A 19,368-nucleotide genomic window follows, 5' to 3' on the forward strand; every position below is an offset into this window, starting at 1 on the left:
CACTTCTTGCTCCCTCTCGCTCCCTGTCTCTCTCGCTCTCGCTCTCTCTCGCTCTCGCTCTCTCTCTCTCTCTCGCTCTCTCTCCCCCATGATGATTCAGTACCTGATATGTGTGGGCGTAAGTAATTATCTCTCTGACACACACACACACACAGAGGCCCCAGTTCCCTCTTGCCTTGGATTTCAGTGTGGTGTTGAGGGCGGAGTGTGAAGTTTCTTGGCTGTGGGATCGAGAATAAATCACATCTGACGTATTTGGACTTCAACACTGTTTCTCTTTTATCATGGACACGGAGAAACAGTCTCTCTCTATCACACACACCATCACACACACACACCATCACACACACACACCATCACACACACACACCATCACACACACACACACCATCACACACACACACACCATCACACACACACACACCATCACACACACACACACACCATCACACACACACACACCATCACACACACACACACCATCACACACACACACACCATCACACACACACACACCATCACACACACACACACCATCACACACACACACACCATCACACACACACACACCATCACACACACACACACCATCACACACACACACACCATCACACACACACACACCATCACACACACACACACCATCACACACACACACACCATCACACACACACACACCATCACACACACACACACCATCACACACACACACCATCACACACACACACACCATCACACACACACACACCATCACACACACACACACCATCACACACACACACCATCACACACACACACCATCACACACACACACCATCACACACACACACCATCACACACACACACCATCACACACACACACCATCACACACACACACCATCACACACACACACACCATCACACACACACACACCATCACACACACACACACCATCACACACACACACACCATCACACACACACACACCATCACACACACACACCATCACACACACACACACACCATCACACACACACACACACCATCACACACACACACACACCATCACACACACACACCATCACACACACACACACACACCATCACACACACACACACACACACCATCACACACACACACCATCACACACACACACCATCACACACACACACCATCACACACACACCATCACACACACACACACAATCACACACACACACACAATCACACACCATCACACACCATCACACACACACCATCACACACCATCACACACCAACACACACCATCACACACCAACACACACCATCACACACACACCATCACACCATCACACACCAACACACACCAACACACACCATCACACACACACCATCACACACACACCATCACACACACACCATCACACACACACCATCACACCATCACACCTTCTCACCATCACACCTTCTCACCCACACCTACTTCAATCCGACACTGATGCGCAGAGACCGAGAAACAAGCACTAGTTATTTCTTCAGGTCGATTTGGTTTCGGTTATAAAAAATAAATCACAGTTTTCGGGGGGGGATTTTTTTTCTACTTTGAACCATTTAAATGGGTTGAATTCTGTAACATCACAGAATAAAATAATTAATAAAAGTACCATGCTAGTGACTGTACATTAGTGCTGATCGCTTATTAACCATTATTCACATTCATTTACTTTAGGAAAATATTTCAGTGTTGTGTTTATTACATTGGTTTTATATGATGACTTTATTATTTCATTCCAAGTCATCTCATTTCTATAGAGCTGCTGTCTGACATATCACTATTTTAGTAGTTTTTCATAGTAAATAAGACATACTACTATGACTGCTGAATACCAACTATCAATCACTTAGATCATGTATATTCAAGTGGAGATACCTGGCGAAGCAACTGCTCTCTATCCCTCTGGATTGCCTGTCTCCTCTCCGTGTTCTCCCCACACAGACCGGACAAGTAGGCGCGCAATGCATTATGGTCATTGTAGTTAATCAACACATTTGGTTGTGCCCTGAACTATGTAGAATATTGGCATGTTGGAAACAACTCCCTACTTCATGGCACAGTTTGGGCTTGATCTGATTTGTCTCTAGAGAAACTGCGCATGAGAAACACAAAACTAAATATAATTGAACCGACGTTGGTCAATTAGTTTGAATCATTGAACACCCATTGTAAACATATACAGTGGGGCAAAAAAGTATTTAGTCAGCCACCAATTGTGCAAGTACTCCCACTTAAAAAGATGACTGAGGCCTGTAATTTTCATCATAGGTACTCTTCAACTATAATTGCTCCCACAGTTGATTTCTTCAAACCAAGCTGCTTACCTATTGCAGATTCTGTCTTCCGTGCCTGGTGCAGGTCTACAATTTTGACAGCTCTTTGGTCTTGGCCATAGTGGAGTTTGGAGTGTGACTGTTTGAGGTTGTGGACAGGTGTCTTTTATACTGATAACAAGTTCAAACAGGTGCCATTAATACAGGTAACGAGTGGAGGACAGAGGAAGGAGCCTCTTAAAGAAGTTACAGGTCTTTGAGAGCCAGAAATCTTGCTTGTTTGTAGGTGACCAAATACTTATTTTCCACCATAATTTGCAAATAAATTCATAAAAAAATCCTACAATGTGATTTTCTGGATTTTCTTTTTCTCCTAATTTTGTCTGTCATAGTTGAAGTGTACCTATGATGAAAATTACAGGCCTCTCGTCTTTTTAAGTGGGAGAACTTGCACAATTGGTGGCTGACTAAATACTTTTTTGCCCCACTGTATATGTGGATGTCTGAACTTCTTGTTACTCGAATTAGAATATTTGTAGCTACTTTTATTAAACTTAAAACAACTGGTTTCAACGGTATTGACTACTGAAAAACCCTCCTGTGGCTCTTCAAATAGCCCCGGTATAAAGGTTCGGAAAGTATTCAGACCCCTTTTTCTTAATCTTTGTTACATTACAGCCTTATTCCAGAATTTATTGAATTGCCCCCCCCCCCCCCCCTTCAATCGGGCGGCAGGGTAGCCTAGTGGTTAGAGCGTTGGACTAGTAACCGGAAGGTTGCAAGTTCAAACCCCCGAGCTGACAAGGTACAAATCTGTCGTTCTGCCCCTGAACAGGCAGTTAACCCACTGTTCCTAGGCCATTATTGAAAATAAGAATTTGTTCATAACTGACTTGCCTAGTTAAATAAAGGTAAAATAAAAAATCTACACCCAACACCCACCCATAATGACAAAGCAAAAATAGTTTTTTTTCCCGAAAATGTTGCGTATTAATGATTCAAAACGGATCACATTTGACATATGTTTTCAGACATTTTACTCAGTACTTTGGCAGTGATTACAGCCTCAAGTCTTCTTGGGTAAGACGCTACAGATGGGAGACCTCAGACGTGACGCTTGGCATTCAGGCCAAAGAGTTCTATCTTTGGTTTTTATCAGAACCATCATCATGAAGTGCTTTGAGAGACTAGTCAAGGACCATATCACCTCCACCCTACCTGACACCCTAGACCCACTCCAATTTGCTTACCGCCCAAATAGGTCCACAGACGATGCAATCTCAACCACACTGCACACTGCCCTAACCCATCTGGACAAGAGGAATACCTATGTGAGAATGCTGTTCATCGACTACAGCTCGGCATTCAACACCATAGTACCCTCCAAGCTCGTCATCAAGCTCGAGACCCTGGGTCTCGACCCCGCCCTGTGCAACTGGGTACTGGACTTCCTGACGGGCCGCCCCCAGGTGGTGAGGGTAGGCAACAACATCTCCTCCCCGCTGATCCTCAACACTGGGGCCCCACAAGGGTGCGTTCTGAGCCCTCTCCTGTACTCCCTGTTCACCCACGACTGCGTGGCCACGCACGCCTCCAACTCAATCATCAAGTTTGCGGACGACACAACAGTGGTAGGCTTGATTACCAACAACGATGAGACGGCCTACAGGGAGGAGGTGAGGGCCCTCGGAGTGTGGTGTCAGGAAAATAACCTCACACTCAACGTCAACAAAACTAAGGAGATGATTGTGGACTTCAGGAAACAGCAGAGGGAACACCCCCCTATCCACATCGATGGAACAGTAGTGGAGAGGGTAGCAAGTTTTAAGTTCCTCGGCATACACATCACAGACAAACTGAATTGGTCCACCCACACAGACAGCGTGGTGAAGAAGGCGCAGCAGCGCCTCTTCAACCTCAGGAGGCTGAAGAAATTCGGCTTGTCACCAAAAGCACTCACAAACTTCTACAGATGCACAATCGAGAGCATCCTGGCGGGCTGTATCACCGCCTGGTACGGCAACTGCACCGCCCTCAACCGTAAGGCTCTCCAGAGGGTAGTGAGGTCTGCACAACGCATCACCGGGGGCAAACTACCTGCCCTCCAGGACACCTACACCACCCGATGTCACAGGAAGGCCATAAAGATCATCAAGGACATCAACCACCCGAGCCACTGCCTGTTCACCCCGCTATCATCCAGAAGGCGAGGTCAGTACAGGTGCATCAAAGCTGGGACCGAGAGACTGAAAAACAGCTTCTATCTCAAGGCCATCAGACTGTTAAACAGCCACCACTAACACTGACACTGACTCAACTCCAGCCACTTTAATAATGGGAATTGATGGGAAATGACGTAAATATATCACTAGCCACTTTAAACAATGCTACCTTATATAAATGTTACTTACCCTACATTATTCATCTCATATGCATACGTATATACTGTACTCTATATCATCGACGGTATCCTTATGTAATACATGTATCACTAGCTACTTTATACTATGCCACTTTGTTTACATACTCATCTCATTTGTACATACTGTACTCGATACGATCTACTGTATCTTGCCTATGCTGCTCTGTACCATCACTCATTCATATATCCTTATGTACATATTCTTTATCCCCTTACACTGTGTACAAGACAGTAGTTTTGGAATTGTTAGTTAGATTACTTGTTATTACTGCATTGTCGGAACTAGAAGCACAAGCATTTCGCTACACTCGCACTAACATCTGCTAACCATGTGTATGTGACAAATAAAATTTGATTTGATTTGAACCAGAAAAATCTTGTTTCTCGTGTTCTGGGAGTCCTTTAGGTGCCTTTTGGCAAACTCCAAGCGGGCTGTCATGTGCGTTTTACTGAGGACTGGCTTCCATCTGGCCACTCTACCATAAAGACCTGATTTGGTGGAGTGCTACAGAGATGGGAGAAGCTTCCAGAAGGGCAGCCATCTCCACAGAGGAACTCTGAAGCTCTGTCGGAGTGACCATTGAGTTCTTGTTCACCTCCCTGACCAAGGCCCTTCTCTCCTGGCTGGGCGGCCAGCTCTAGGAAGAGTCTTGGTGGTTCCAAACTTCTTCCATTTAAGAATGATGGAGTCCACTGTGTTCTTGGGGACCTGCAATGCTGAAGACATTTTTGTTTGTTCCTTTCCCCAGATCTGTGCCTCGACACAATCCTGTCTCGGAACGCTACGGACAATTCCTTTGACCTCATGGCTTGGTTTTAACTCTGACACGCACTGTCAACTGTGGGACCTTTATATAGACAGGTGTGTGCCTTTGCAAATCATGTCCAGTCAATTGAATTTACCACAGGTGGACTCCAATCAAGTTGTAGAAACATCTTAAGGATGATCAATGGAAACAGGATGCACCTGAGCTCAATTTCGAATCTCATAACAAAAGGTCTGAATACTTCTGTAAATGTATAAATTAGCAAAAAGTTTTAAACCTGTTTTTGCTTTGTCATTATGGGGTATTGTGATGTCATTATGGGGTATGGTGATGTCATTATCGGGTATTGTGATGTCATTATGGGGTATGGTGATGTCATAATGGGGTATTGTGATGTCATTATGGGGTATTGTGATGTCATTATGGGGTATTGTGTGTATTTTGAGCGGGGGGGGGTGGTGAATTTTAATACATTTTTAGGATAAGGCTGTAGCGTAACAAAATGTGAAAGGGTCTGAGTACTTTCCCAATTCACTGTGTATGTTATACCTCCAAGCCTAATTGTCACTTGAATGAAGAATAGTCGTTCTTTCTATTTATGCGCTGGCCTGCATCCTTTTCTATTATCCAGTCATTTCAATGAAGCCGATACTGTTCACATTTCAACATGAGTTTGTCTTGGGCAGTGACTTGACTGGCTACGTAACTTCCTCATCTCTCTCTCGCTCGCTCTGACTTGTCGTCAGTGGTGTAATTTGAGACTGGGTCGAGGTCTTTGTGTGGGGAGGTGACACAGACAAGGCCCCCTCTTACCTCATGCATTAGGTGTTCATCATATCAGTACCAAAGCTGATTTTTCATCAAGGTTTGCTCCCCATTTTAGTACCCACGTTTTGACTGCTAGGGGTCAGAAGGTCAACGCCCCTCGGAGACATGAGTGATTTCAGTCCTCTTGTTTTGCTACACCCATCCACCTATAATTAGTTTTTCTAATTATGAACCCATTGTCAACTAATAGTTTAGAATAATGGTTAGACTTGGACTGTTGTTTTTAACAAGGCTGTGTAATTGAATTAGCATCGTGGATGGTCTAGACATGTGCTGCTGTGTGACTGTTTTGTTTCAGAGCGAGTGAAAAGGTTTTAAGACAACCTAGCTCATTTGTTAGGTTGATGGGGGGGTTTGAGGGCCAGTCATGTGACCTTGGTGTTGAGTCATCACAATATCTGCTTCATCACCATGGTTACGCAGTATGGGGTCATGCAAGGTCAAGCTTAGCTTTTTAAAGTGCCTATAGATTGGTCTGGTTACATGCTAGCCGTGTGTGTGTGTGTGTTTAAGGGCCCAAGGCTGGGTTTCTACTAAGCTAACATGGATTTGTTTTAAGAAGGCCATTCCAAGGATAATTTGAGTAAGAATTTTAGGACCTCTAAGTATGTATCTATAAAAAAACATTTTTTTTTAAAGATTTATATAAAAAAATATTTGATGAAACATTGAATTTGGCCTTCTATTATTACTTCTATTAGCCCATAAAAACACATTGCATTATATTAATATATATATTCATTATTATTATTCATTAACGGAACAACCGATAGTAAAATATTTTAATAAAAAAGGAAGTTTGTTTTACACGTCTGTCCTTTAAAACTGAAAATGATGATAAAGTTCAGGATGAATACTGCGCATTCAGAAACTATTCAGACCCCTTGACTTTTTCCACATTTGGCCTCATTACAGCCTTGTTCTAAAATTGATTTAAATTGACATCACTATACCCCATAATGACATCACTATACCCCATAATGACATCACTAGACCCCATAATGACATCACTAGACCCCATAATGACATCACTAGACCCCATAATGACATCACTAGACCCCATAATGACATCACTAGACCCCATAATGACATCACTAGGCCCCATAATGACATCACTAGGCCCCATAATGACATCACTAGACCCCATAATGACATCACTAGACCCCATAATGACATCACTAGACCCCATAATGACATCACTAGACCCCATAATGACATCACTAGACCCCATAATGACAGTGAAAACAGTTTGTTTTTTATGTATTTAAAATAAACTGTTATCACATTTACATCAGTATTCAGACCCTTTACTCAGTACTTTGTTGAAGCACTTGTGGCAGCGATTACAGCCTCGAGTATTCTTGGTTATGATGCTATAAGCTTGGAACACCTGTATTTGGGGAGTTTCTCCCATTTCTTCTCCGCAGATCCTCTCAGGCTCTGACAGGATGGATGTGGAGCGTCGCTGCGTCGCTATCTTCAGGTCTCCAGAGATGTTCAATCGGGTTCAGGACCGGGCTCTGGCTGGGTCACTCACGGACATTCAGAGACTTGTCCCAAAGCCACTCCTGCCTTGTCTTGGCTGTGTGCTTAGAGTTGTTATCCTGTTGGAAGGTGAACCTTCGCCTCAGTCTGAGGTCCGGAGTGCTGTGTAGCAAGTTTTCATTAAGGATCTCTATGTACTTTGCTCTGTTCATCTTTCCCTCGTTCCTGACTAGTCTCCCAGTCCCTGCTGCTGAAAAACACCCCCACAGCATGACGCTTCCACCACCTTGCGTCACCATAGGGATGGTGCCAAGTTTCTTCTAGATGTGACGCTTGACATTAAAGCCAAAGAGTTCAATCTTGGTTTCATCAGACCAGACATTCTTGTTTCTCATTGTCTGAGAGTCCTCAAAGCGGACTCATGTGCCTTTTTACTGAGTTGCTTCGGTCTGGCCACTCTACCGTAAAGGCCTGATTGGTGCAGTGCTGCAGAGATGGTCGTCTTCCTAGAAGGTTCTCCCATCTCCCCAGAGGAACTCTAGAGCTTTGTCAGAGTGACCATTTGGGTTATTGGTCACCTCCCTGAACAAGGCTTTTCCTCCCCGTTTGGCCAGGCGGCCAGCTCTAGGAGAGTCTTAGTGGTTCCAAACTTCTTCCGTTTAAGAATGATGGAGGCCACTGTGTTCTTGGACCTTCAATTCTGCAGATTTGTTTTGGTACCCTGCCACAGATCTGTGCCATGACATAATCTTGTCTCGGAACGCTACGAACAATTCCTTCGCTTGGTTTTTGCTCTGACATGCACTGTCAACTCTGGGACCTTTTTATATAGACAGATGTGTGCCTTTCCAAATCATGTCCAATCAATTGATTTTACCACAGGTGGACTCCAATCAAGTTGTAGAAGCATCTCAAGTATGATCAATGGAAACCGGATGCACTTGAGCTCAATTTCGAGTCTTGTAGCAAAGGGTCTGAATACTTATGTAAATATATTTATATATATTTTTTTTTTATGAATTTGCAAAACAATTTAAAAACCTGCTTTCACTTTCATTATGGTGTATTGTGATGTCATTATGGTGTATTGTGATGTCATTATGTTGTATTGCGATGTCATTATGGGGTCTTGTGTGTAAGATTGAGGAATGTGTTTTATTTAATCCCTTTCAGAATAAGGCTGTAATGTAACAACATTTGGAAGAAGTCAATGGGTCTGAATTCTTTTAGAATGCTGTGTGTGTGTGTGTGTGTGTGTGTGTGTGTGTGTGTGTGTATTTTATTTAAATTTTTTATGGGAACTAAAGTACTTCCATGTAAACTGGTACCGGGCTACCTTCAGACGAGTTTTGAGGCTTGTGTTCATCCTAGAGGGAAAACAACCATCAAGTACATGTTTGTGAAAGCGTTTCACAGTAAGGTCTACAGCTGTTGTTGTATTTGACGCATGTGACAAGTACAATTTACTATTTTTTGTAGATTTTTTTTTTCACTTTTTATTTTTAAAATGTTTAATGTTGGGTTTATATTGTGTAGCCACAACTGTTGGGACAGAAGTTGCCTGAAGTCTGTACCGTGGATCTGCCAAGTCCTCGAGCTTGTCGACTAGCGACTCCGATTTTAAACTCAATAATTGAAATCTTTGTTCTCCATGGAACCCTGTTATTCCAAATGACTCGGGTTTATATCTACTGTGTTGCCTTAGGCTAGTTGACCACCACCTCTCTCCAGCTCTGCTCTGGAATGCCAGCCGGATGCAGGACATTTCAATACCCGCTGTCAGCACAGCCAGATCCCATTCCTCCAAAAAAATGAAGCTTTTCCCATGTGTACGATCGTTAGATAGCGGCTGTGTCCGTTGTTCGTTATCGCAATTGGGCTGGGGAGAAGCTGGGACATCTCAGCTACAGATGGGAGGCCTCCGCTTCGAGTGGGACTTGGACAAGGTGTGTGTGTGTGTGTGTGTGTGGCGGGAGAGAGGAGAAGTGTATAGGGGTTGCGAGTGAGTTTGTTTTCCGAAACACTTCCTTGCCAAAACAAACAGCAGGACAAAAGCTCTGGAGTGTGAGAGCGGAGTGTCGGTCGGTCCGGCCGGGAATAGGACTTGAAGGGTGGGAGGAAGAGAGAGGAGAGAGGACGGGGGGAGGGGAATAGAGGACGGGGGGGGGGGGGGGTAGAAGATGGGAGGAGGGGTTTCTTCAGGGGTGAGTGCAGGGACTCCGAGCGAACCGGGTCAACACTCCATTCCCCCCTCCATTGTTCACCCAGCCCCACTCTAGCAGTAAGACAATGGAGACAGAAAGAGAGCGCTCTCAGCATAGCGACTGTATATACAGTGCCAGTCAAGTTTGGACATACCTACTCATTCAAAGGTTTTTCTTTATTTTCATTATTTTATTTTTAGAAAGACAAACTATGAAGTAACACATATGGAATGATGTAGTAACTAGAAACAGGTTTAAACAAATCAAAATAGATTTTTAGATTCTTCAAAGTAGCCACCCTTTGCCTTGACACTTTTGCACACACTCTTGGCATTCTCTCAACCAGCTTCACCTGGAATGATTTTCCAACAGTCTTGAAGAAGTTATCATATGCTGAGCACTTGTTGGCAGCTTCTCCTTCACTCTGCGGTCCAACTCATCCCAAACAGTCTCAATTGGGTTGAGGTCGGGTGATTGTGGAGGCCATGTCATCTGATGCAGCACTCCATCACTCTCCTTCTTGGTCAAATAGCCTTTACACAGCCTGGAGGTGTGTTGGGTCATTGTCCTGTTGAAAAACAAATGATACTCCCATGAAGCGCAAACCAAATAGCATTGCGTGTCAATGCCAAATGCTGTGGTAGCCCTGCTGTTTAAGTTTGCCTTGAATTCGAAATAAACCGCAGACTATGTCACCAGGAAAGCACACCTACACCATTACACCTACTCCATGCTTCACAGTGGGAACCACACATGCAGAGATCATCCATTGACCTTGTGTGTTTGGGGTCATTGTCCTGTTGAAAAACAAATGATAATCCCACTAAGCGCAAACCAGATGGGATGGTGTTTTACTGCAGAATGCTAGATAAATTCTAAATAAATCAGACAGTGTCACCAGCACAGCACCATAATACCACCTCCTCCATGCTTCATGTGGGAACCGCACGTGGAGAGATCATCCATTCACCTACTCTGCGTCTCACAAAGACATGATGGTTAGAACCACAAATCTCAAATTTGGACTCATCAGACCAAAGGACAGATTTCCACCGGTCTAATGTCCGTTGCTCGTGTTTCTTGGCCCAAGCAAGTCTCTTCTTATTATTATTGGTGTCCTTTAGTAGTGGTTTCTTTGCAGCAATTCAACCATGAAGGCCTGATAAACGCAATCTCTGCTGAACAGCTGATGTTGAGATGTCTGTTACTTGAACTCTCAATTATTTATTTGGGCTGCAATTTCTGAGGATGGTAACTCTAATGAACTTATCCTCCACAGCAGAGGTAACTCTGGGTCTTCCATTCCTGTGGCGGTCCTCATGAGAGCCAGTTTCATCATAGAGCTTGATGGTTTTTGCGACTGCACTTGAAGAAACTTTCAAAGTTCTTGAAATGTTCCGATTGACTGACCTTCCTGTCTTAAAGTAATGATGGACTGTCGTTTCTCTTTGCTTATTTGAGCTGTTCTTGACATAATATGGATGTATCCCTATTTGGTGAAAGACCATCTTCTGTAGTCAACCCTTACCTTGTCACAACACAACTGATTGGCAAACGCATTAAGAAGGAAATAAATTCCACAAATTAACTTTTTTTTTATTTTTTAGAAGGCACACCTGCTAATTGAAATGCATTCCAGGTTACCCCATGAAGCTGGTTGAGAGAATGCCATGAGTGTGCAAAGCTGTCATCAAGGCAAAGGGTGGCTACTTTGAAGAATCTCAAATATAACATATATATTTAGATTAATTTAACTTTTTTGTTTGTTTGTTGGTTACTACATGATTCCATATGTTATTTCATAGTTTTGATGTCTAAACTATTATTCTACAGTATAGAAGATTGTAAAAAAAAAAAAAAAAAAACCTGGAATGAGTAGGTGTGTCAACTTTGGACTGTTAACGTTGCTGTATATACACTACCGTTCAAAAGTTTGGGGTCATTAAGAAATGTCCTTGTTTTTGAAAGAAAAGCAATTTTTTTTTTTGTTGGTCCATTTAAAATAACATCAAATCGATCAGAAATACAGTGTAGACCATTGTTAATTTTGTAAATGACTATTGTAGCTGGAAATGGCAGATTTTTTATGGAATATCTACAGTGTACAGAGGTCCATTATCAGCAACCATCACTCCTGTGTTCCAATGGCACGTTGTGTTAGCTAATCCAAGTTGACCATCAAACGTTGTAAAGAAAAAGCCATATCTCAGACTGGCCAATAAAAATCAAAGATTAAAATGGGCAAAAGAACACAGACACTGGCCAGAGGAACTTTGCCTAGAAGGCCACCATCTTGGAGTCGCCTCTTCACTGTTGACGTTGAGACTGGTGTTATGCAGGTACTACTTAATGAAGCTGCCAGTTGAGGACTTGTGAGGCATCTGTTTCTCAAACTAGACACTAATGTACTTGTCCTCTGGCTCAGTTGTGCACCGGGGCCTCCCACTCCTCTTTCTATTCTGGTTAGAGCCAGTTTGTGCTGTTCTGTGAAGGGAGTAGTACACAGCGTTGTACAAGATCTTCAGTTTCTTGGCAATTTCTCAAAGTCCTTTGTTTCTGGCCATTTTGAGCCTGTAATCGAACCCACAAATGCTGAATCTCCAGATACTCTAGTCTAAAGGAGGACAGTTTTATTGCTTCTTTAATCAGTACAACAGTTTTCAGCTGTGCTAACATAATTTCAAAAGGGTTTTCTAATGATCAATTAGCCTCTTTAAAATGATAAACTTGGATTAGCTAACACAAAGTGCCATTGGAACACAGGAGTGATGGTTGCTGATAAGGGGCCTCTGTAGTCCTATGTAGATATCCCATTAAAAATCTGCCGTTTTTCCACCTACAATAGTCATTTACAACATTTTAACAATGTCTACACTGTATTTCTGATCAATTTGATGTTACTTTAATTGACAATTTTTTAAATTTATTTTAATAAAATAAGTGACCCCAAACTTTTGAACGGTAGTGTATTTAGGCAGGAGATACTCCTAATAGCCATTTGTAAGGTCTCACACTCATTTGCATGGCTATTGTATGGACATGTTCACGCTTTCCTGGTTACTGTAAACACACAGTGTACTACACATTCTCATATAGGCTACCCCTAGTGCCGTCAGCTCCTGGGTGAATCACAAGACACACACACACACACACACACACACACACACACACACACACACACACACACGCACACACACGCACGGTTGTGGGTTCCGCTGGAATGTTGGCGTCCATTTTAGTGGAGCATGTGAAACTGTTATTTTGGTGAGCATAATGAAACCCCTTTTTATCAGTGGTGTAAAAGTACTACTTTTTTTTTGGGGGGGGGGGGGGTTTATCTGTACTTTACTATTTAGATTTTTGACAACTTTTACTTCACTACATTCCTAAAGAAAATGTATGTGGTTTCTACTCGATACATTTTCCCTGACACCCAAAGGTACTCATTGCATTTTGAATGCTTAGCAGGACAGAAAAATGGTCTACTTCACACGCATGTTATCAAGAGAACATCCTTACTGTCTCTGATCTGGTGGACTCACTAAACACAATCTTCGTTTGTAAGTGATGTCTGAGTGTTGGGAGTGTGCCCCTGGCTAGCCATAAAAATAAACATTTATCTAGACCACCGTCTGGTTTGCTTAATTTAAGGATTTTGAAAGGATTTTTATTTTTGATACTGAAATATATTTTAGAAATGACATTTTACTTTTGATATTTAAGTATATTTAAAGCCAAATACTTTTCTAATTTGACTCAAGTAGGATTTTACTGGGAGACTGATGGTGAACATGACTGTGCGGAAAGGAGACAGAAATGCATGCCAGAGAGAGGGAAAGGGAGAGGACTTGGATGAGAGTAGGATAGAGGGAGGGAGAATGTTGAGAGACGACAGTTGACCGGGGCTTCCAGCCAGCCAGCCAGCCAGCAGCTGTGAAGGAGGCTATTCGGCCTATATTCAGAAAAGCCCAGATTGTCTGTACTCTCAAATGGACACACGGCCTTGGTGGAGTCCTGTCTGCCAGGACCTGTCAGTGGAATTTCAGTTTGCGTCTTTGAGCTCTTTTGTTCATGTTTGGCCAATGCTTTGAGAAGGGCTAGGTTTCTCCCGACTCCGGTTCAGATGCATTCATATTGCTGATGAAGAATCCAAAATATCAAACTTTGTCTGCTGGCGATGCCCAAGAACTGTGTGTGTGCTGCGTGTTTGTGTGGCTGTGTGCTGGTCTGACAAGCCGTCTCTTGTCAGTGTCATTGATGTGTGATTGGTCCTTTTTTTTGTTTCTCATGGCAATATTATTGACTGTGATTGGTCGCCGTTGTCGAATATACCAGTGTTATTGACCGTGATTGGTCCTTCTTGTTTCAGACCTTTCTAAGAACCGTCTGTGCGAGCTGCCAGAGGAGCTGTGCCAGTTCATCTCCTTGGAGACGCTCAGCTTGTACCACAACTGTGTTCGCTCCCTCACCCCCGACCTCTGTCACCTACAGGCTCTCACCTACCTCAACCTCAGGTGACATCCCTTTTCCTTGCACTCCTACAGGTACCTGCGCGTCCGTGTTTTGCTGTTCATAATTGTTCTGTGTGTCCGTCCTTGCAGCCGTAACCTCCTCTCCAGCCTGCCCCCCTCGATGTGTCAGCTCCCCCTCCTGAGAGTCCTGATCGTCAGCAACAACAAGCTGTCAGCCCTGCCCACCTCCATACATACCCTCACGCACCTCCGACAGCTGGTACGTAGTGATACCCACCCACACCTCCGGTTACCCACCGACCCACTGCCTCAGGTTACCCACTACCTCAGGTTACCCACTGACCCACTGCCTCAGGTTACCCACTACCTCAGATTACCCACTACCTCAGGTTACCCACTGACCCACTGCCTCAGGTTACCCACTGACCCAGGTTACCCACTGACCCAGGTTACCCACTGCCTCAGGTTACCCACTGACCCAGGTTACCCACTGCCTCAGGTTACCCACTGACCCAGGTTACCCACTGACCCAGGTTACCCACTGCCTCAGGTTACCCACTGCCTCAGGTTACCCACTGCCTCAGGTTACCCACTGCCTCAGGTTACCCACTGACCCACTGCCTCAGGTTACCCACTGCCTCAGGTTACCTACTGCCTCAGGTTACCCACTGCCTCAGGTTACCTACTGCCTCAGGTTACCCACTGCCTCAGGTTACCCACCGACCCACTGCCTCAGGTTACCCACCGACCCACTGCCTCAGGTTACCCACCGACCCACTGCCTCAGGTTACCCACTACCTCATGTTACCCACTGACCCACTGCCTCAGGTTACCCACTGCCTCAGGTTACCCACTGCCTCAGGTTACCCACTGCCTCAGGTTACCCACTGCCTCAGGTTACCCACTACCTCATGTTACCCACTGACCCACTGCCTCAGGTTACCCACTGCCTCAGGTTACCCACTGCCTCAGGTTACCCACTACCTCAGGTTACCCACTGACCCACTGCCTCAGGTTACCCACTGCCTCAGGTTGCCCACTACCCCAGGTTACCCACTTCCCTGCTGCCTCAGGTTACCCACTGCCCACCTCGCAGGGCTGTCTCTCTCTCTCTCTGTTTGCTCTAGGTATCTGTCTCTCTCTCTCTCTCTCTCTGTTTGCTCTAGGTATCTGTCTCTCTCTCTCTGCTCTAGGTATCTGTCTCTCTCTCTCTGCTCTAGGTATCTGTCTCTCTCTGCTCTAGGTATCTGTCTATCTCTCTCTGCTCTAGGTATCTGTCTCTCTCTCTCTGCTCTAGGTATCTGTCTCTCTCTCTCTGCTCTAGGTATCTGTCTCTCTCTCTCTGCTCTAGGTATCTGTCTCTCTCTCTCTGCTCTAGGTATCTGTCTCTCTCTCTCTCTTTGCTCTAGGTATCTGTCTCTGTCTCTCTCTCTCTTTGCTCTAGGTATCTGTCACTGTCTCTCTCTCTCTCTTTGCTCTAGGTATCTGTCACTGTCTCTCTCTCTCTCTTTGCTCTAGGTATCTGTCACTGTCTCTCTCTCTCTTTGCTCTAGGTATCTGTCACTGTCTCTCTCTCTCTGCTCTAGGTATCTGTCACTGTCTCTCTCTCTCTTTGCTCTAGGTATCTGTCACTGTTTCTCTCTCTTTGCTGTAGGTATCTCTCTTGCAGTCTTACTCTGGTTTTGTTTACTTTAGGTTCTCTATCTGGTTCCCCTCCCTCTGTCCTGTCATCTATCTTTCCTCTCTTTGCCCTCACTGGCTGGCTCACAGTCCTGTCTGTCTCGCTCTTCACCTCACAAGTCCTGTCTGTCTTCCTCTCTCTCTCTCGCTGTCTTCCGCTTTCTCGCTGTCCTGGATGGCTATCTTAACGCTGTCTACCCTCACTGGCTGGCTCACAGTCCTGTCTGTCCCCCCCCCGCCCCTCCACTCACCCACTCCCCTCTGACCTATCGCCCCTTCCTCTCTTGACCTTCTCTCTTGCATAGTCCTTTGGGGTATAGCCAAGGCCTGGGTTGCCGTTAGTAACTTTTGCTGAATTGGTTTTCCTCTGTCCTGTAGGATGTGAGTTGTAATGGCCTGCAGTGTTTGCCTGTGGAGCTGGGTCAGCTGGAGTGTCTGAGAGACCTCAACTTGAGGCGGAACCAGCTCACCACGCTGCCAGAGGGTGAGAGAGACACACACACACACACACACACACCTGACCTTTGACCCCTACGTACACCTTAATATACCAGTGGTATTCAAACTTTTTCAGCGGGTCTGTGTTTTTCTCAAAAAATTATTGCGATCTCACCCCAAATCTAATGACACAATCTTAAAGGGATATTCCACCCCCAGGAAAAAAAAAAAATCATAACTCATATCAATTTGGTGAGAAGCCCGATCGTCTATCAGTGGGTAAAATAACAATTTTCCCCGCCGTGATGTAACTTCTAAGTGGTCCGTCCGTGAAATCAGGAAATCCCGAAGGAACTGGTCACTGGAGATGAGGGGTAATAAACATTTTTAATAAAGCTTTTAAAACAGTCACCTCCAGTCCAGATCACCACATCAGCCAATAGATGGTATGGCCGTACTTGACAAGAACACATACATCCGTTTGCAAAAAAAAAATATATATATATATATTTTTTTTTTATACCGTCGTGACAAAATATATATTTAGCTTAGACGTGCTCAATTTAAACAGTGTAGAAAATTATTAAGTGCTATCTTGCAATGTGCCCCTGTGTGTCTGTGTGGGGGGGGAAGGGCTGTTGTCATAGCAACGTACTCTGCATCGCTCTGGGTGAACTGAAAGTCGACCTCTTGAGAGATTCCTAAAATGGATAGGGCAGTTTGTTTTAGGGTCGATTTTTACCGCGAACTAGCTACTTCACATGCTGATATTGACTTTGGTATTATTGTGTGTAGCTAGCTAGCCAGCTAGCCAGCTATCCCAGAGGGAGAACATTGCATTGTGGGTTTTCTAGTTGACTTGAGCAGCAAAAAAAAGATCTCCACAACAATTTTAGCGTGTCGCTACCAACCATGTTCACAGAAGATATTGTCTTCGCATATTAGTGTTTTAACCCTTTATTAATCATCGGAGTTAGTGTATTACCCCTTTACAATCTGTACATTTTAACATTCACAAATAACCTTAAATTCATTACACATTCATCTCTTATCGAAAAGAAAAGAAACCAATAATACATTTACTCTATAAAATGTTATTTTTCTAATTTATATTTATCAAAAAAGTTTGTATATTATCCCAAAATTATAATTTGTATTTTTTTATTTATTTCTAAAACAATTTGGCTGCAATTTCCCCTCGACTGCACAAGTGGTTGTTACCGACTCTGTGTGTCAACGTGTCCCTGCCCTCTATAGCTTTATCCCTCTATACCGATAAGCTACTTTGGTACTTAATCTTATTATTGACCCAAGGCACTAGATCCTGGACCTGTCTGTAATGCCCCAATGAGACTGTCATTCGTTCTTCCCTATATAACGCCTCATTTATACCGTACCGCGCAATGCAGGAACCCACAAGCAAAATTAGCGATCTTATTTACTTGTCCAATTGTGGGACTGTAAATCAAATCTAATTTTATTTGTCACATACACATGGTTAGCAGATGTTAATGCGAGTGTAGCGAAATGCTTGTGCTTCTAGTTCCGACAATGCAGTAATAACCAACGAGTAACCTAACTAACAATTCCAAAACTACTACCTTATAGACACAAGTGTAAGGGGATAAAGAATATGTACATAAAGATATATGAATGAGTGATGGTACAGAGATGTTGGAACATTGCTGCTATAACAGCCTCCACTCTTCTGGGAAGGCTTTCCACTAGATGGTGGAACATTGCTGCAGGGACTTGCTTCCTTTCAGCCATGAGTATTCGTAAGGTCGGGCACTGATGTTTGCCGATTTAGGCCTGTTCTTCGACGAGGTTGAATTGAGGGCTCTGTGCAGGCCAGTCAAGTTCTTCCACACCGATCTCGCTTTGTGCACGGTGACATTGTCATGCTGAGACAGGAAAGGGCCTTCTCCAAACTGTTGCCACAAAGTTGAAAGCACAGAATCGTCTAGAATGCCGTTGTATGCTGTAGTGCCATAGAAACCCATTTCATGAATTTTCCGACGAACAGTTCTTGTGCTGACGTTGCTTCCAGAGGCAGTTTGGAACCCGGGTAGTGAGTGTTGTAACCGAGGACAGACAATTTTTACACGCTTCAGCACTTGGCTGTCCTGTTCTGTGAGCTTGTGTGGCCTACCACTTCGCAGTTGAGCCGTTGTTGCTCCTAAGACGTCCACTTCACAATAACAGCACTTACAGCTCTAGCAGGGCATAAAATTGACCAGCTGACTTGTTGGAAAGGTGGCATCCTGTGACGGTGTACAGCCATTGTACAGCCACTGTTTGTCTATGGAGATTGCATGGCGATGTGCTCGATTTTTATACACCTGTCAGCAACGGGTGGGGCTGAAACAGCCGAATCCACTCATTTTAAAGGGGTGTTCACATACTTGTGTGTATAGTGTATACATTAGGCTTAAGTCCAACACACTACTAACCCTGATGTGTCTTCTGTGACCCTGTTGTCAAACAGACCAGACTACCTCAGAGATATAGGTCTAAGTACCATTACCAGATCATTTTTACCCCAAACAAAAGCATACAGTAGTGAGAATCCCCCAGCGAAACAAGCCAGCTGCCTGTGACTGTATGATCTGTACGTTACCAGTATAGCTCTGGCCTCATAGCATCCCTCCAAAAAAAAAAAAACACTAATCCCAACATAACATGGGTTACAGCCACTGTAGCAACTCCTTTTGAGTCGACACGGTTTGACAAAAGATCAGTCAGGCTGTTATTTGAATTTAATAAAATCATAGTTGAAAT

General features: G+C 44.1%; 1 protein-coding gene across 2 annotated transcripts in view; it reads left to right on the plus strand.

Moving 5' to 3' along the window:
- The window catches only part of lrch4 (leucine-rich repeats and calponin homology (CH) domain containing 4), a 56,769-nt gene that overhangs the window by 15,752 nt on the left and 21,649 nt on the right, over positions 1-19,368 (plus strand). For both annotated transcript variants that reach the window (XM_036958280.1, XM_036958279.1), the window contains exons 2-4: positions 14,367-14,511; positions 14,599-14,728; positions 16,528-16,633. In XM_036958280.1, coding sequence (XP_036814175.1) covers positions 14,367-14,511; positions 14,599-14,728; positions 16,528-16,633 — 381 coding nt within the window. The remainder of the gene's footprint in view (positions 1-14,366; positions 14,512-14,598; positions 14,729-16,527; positions 16,634-19,368) is intronic.

Source organism: Oncorhynchus mykiss, chromosome 21 (assembly GCF_013265735.2).
Source record: "Oncorhynchus mykiss isolate Arlee chromosome 21, USDA_OmykA_1.1, whole genome shotgun sequence".
In the NCBI taxonomy this organism is placed as follows: domain Eukaryota; kingdom Metazoa; phylum Chordata; class Actinopteri; order Salmoniformes; family Salmonidae; genus Oncorhynchus; species Oncorhynchus mykiss.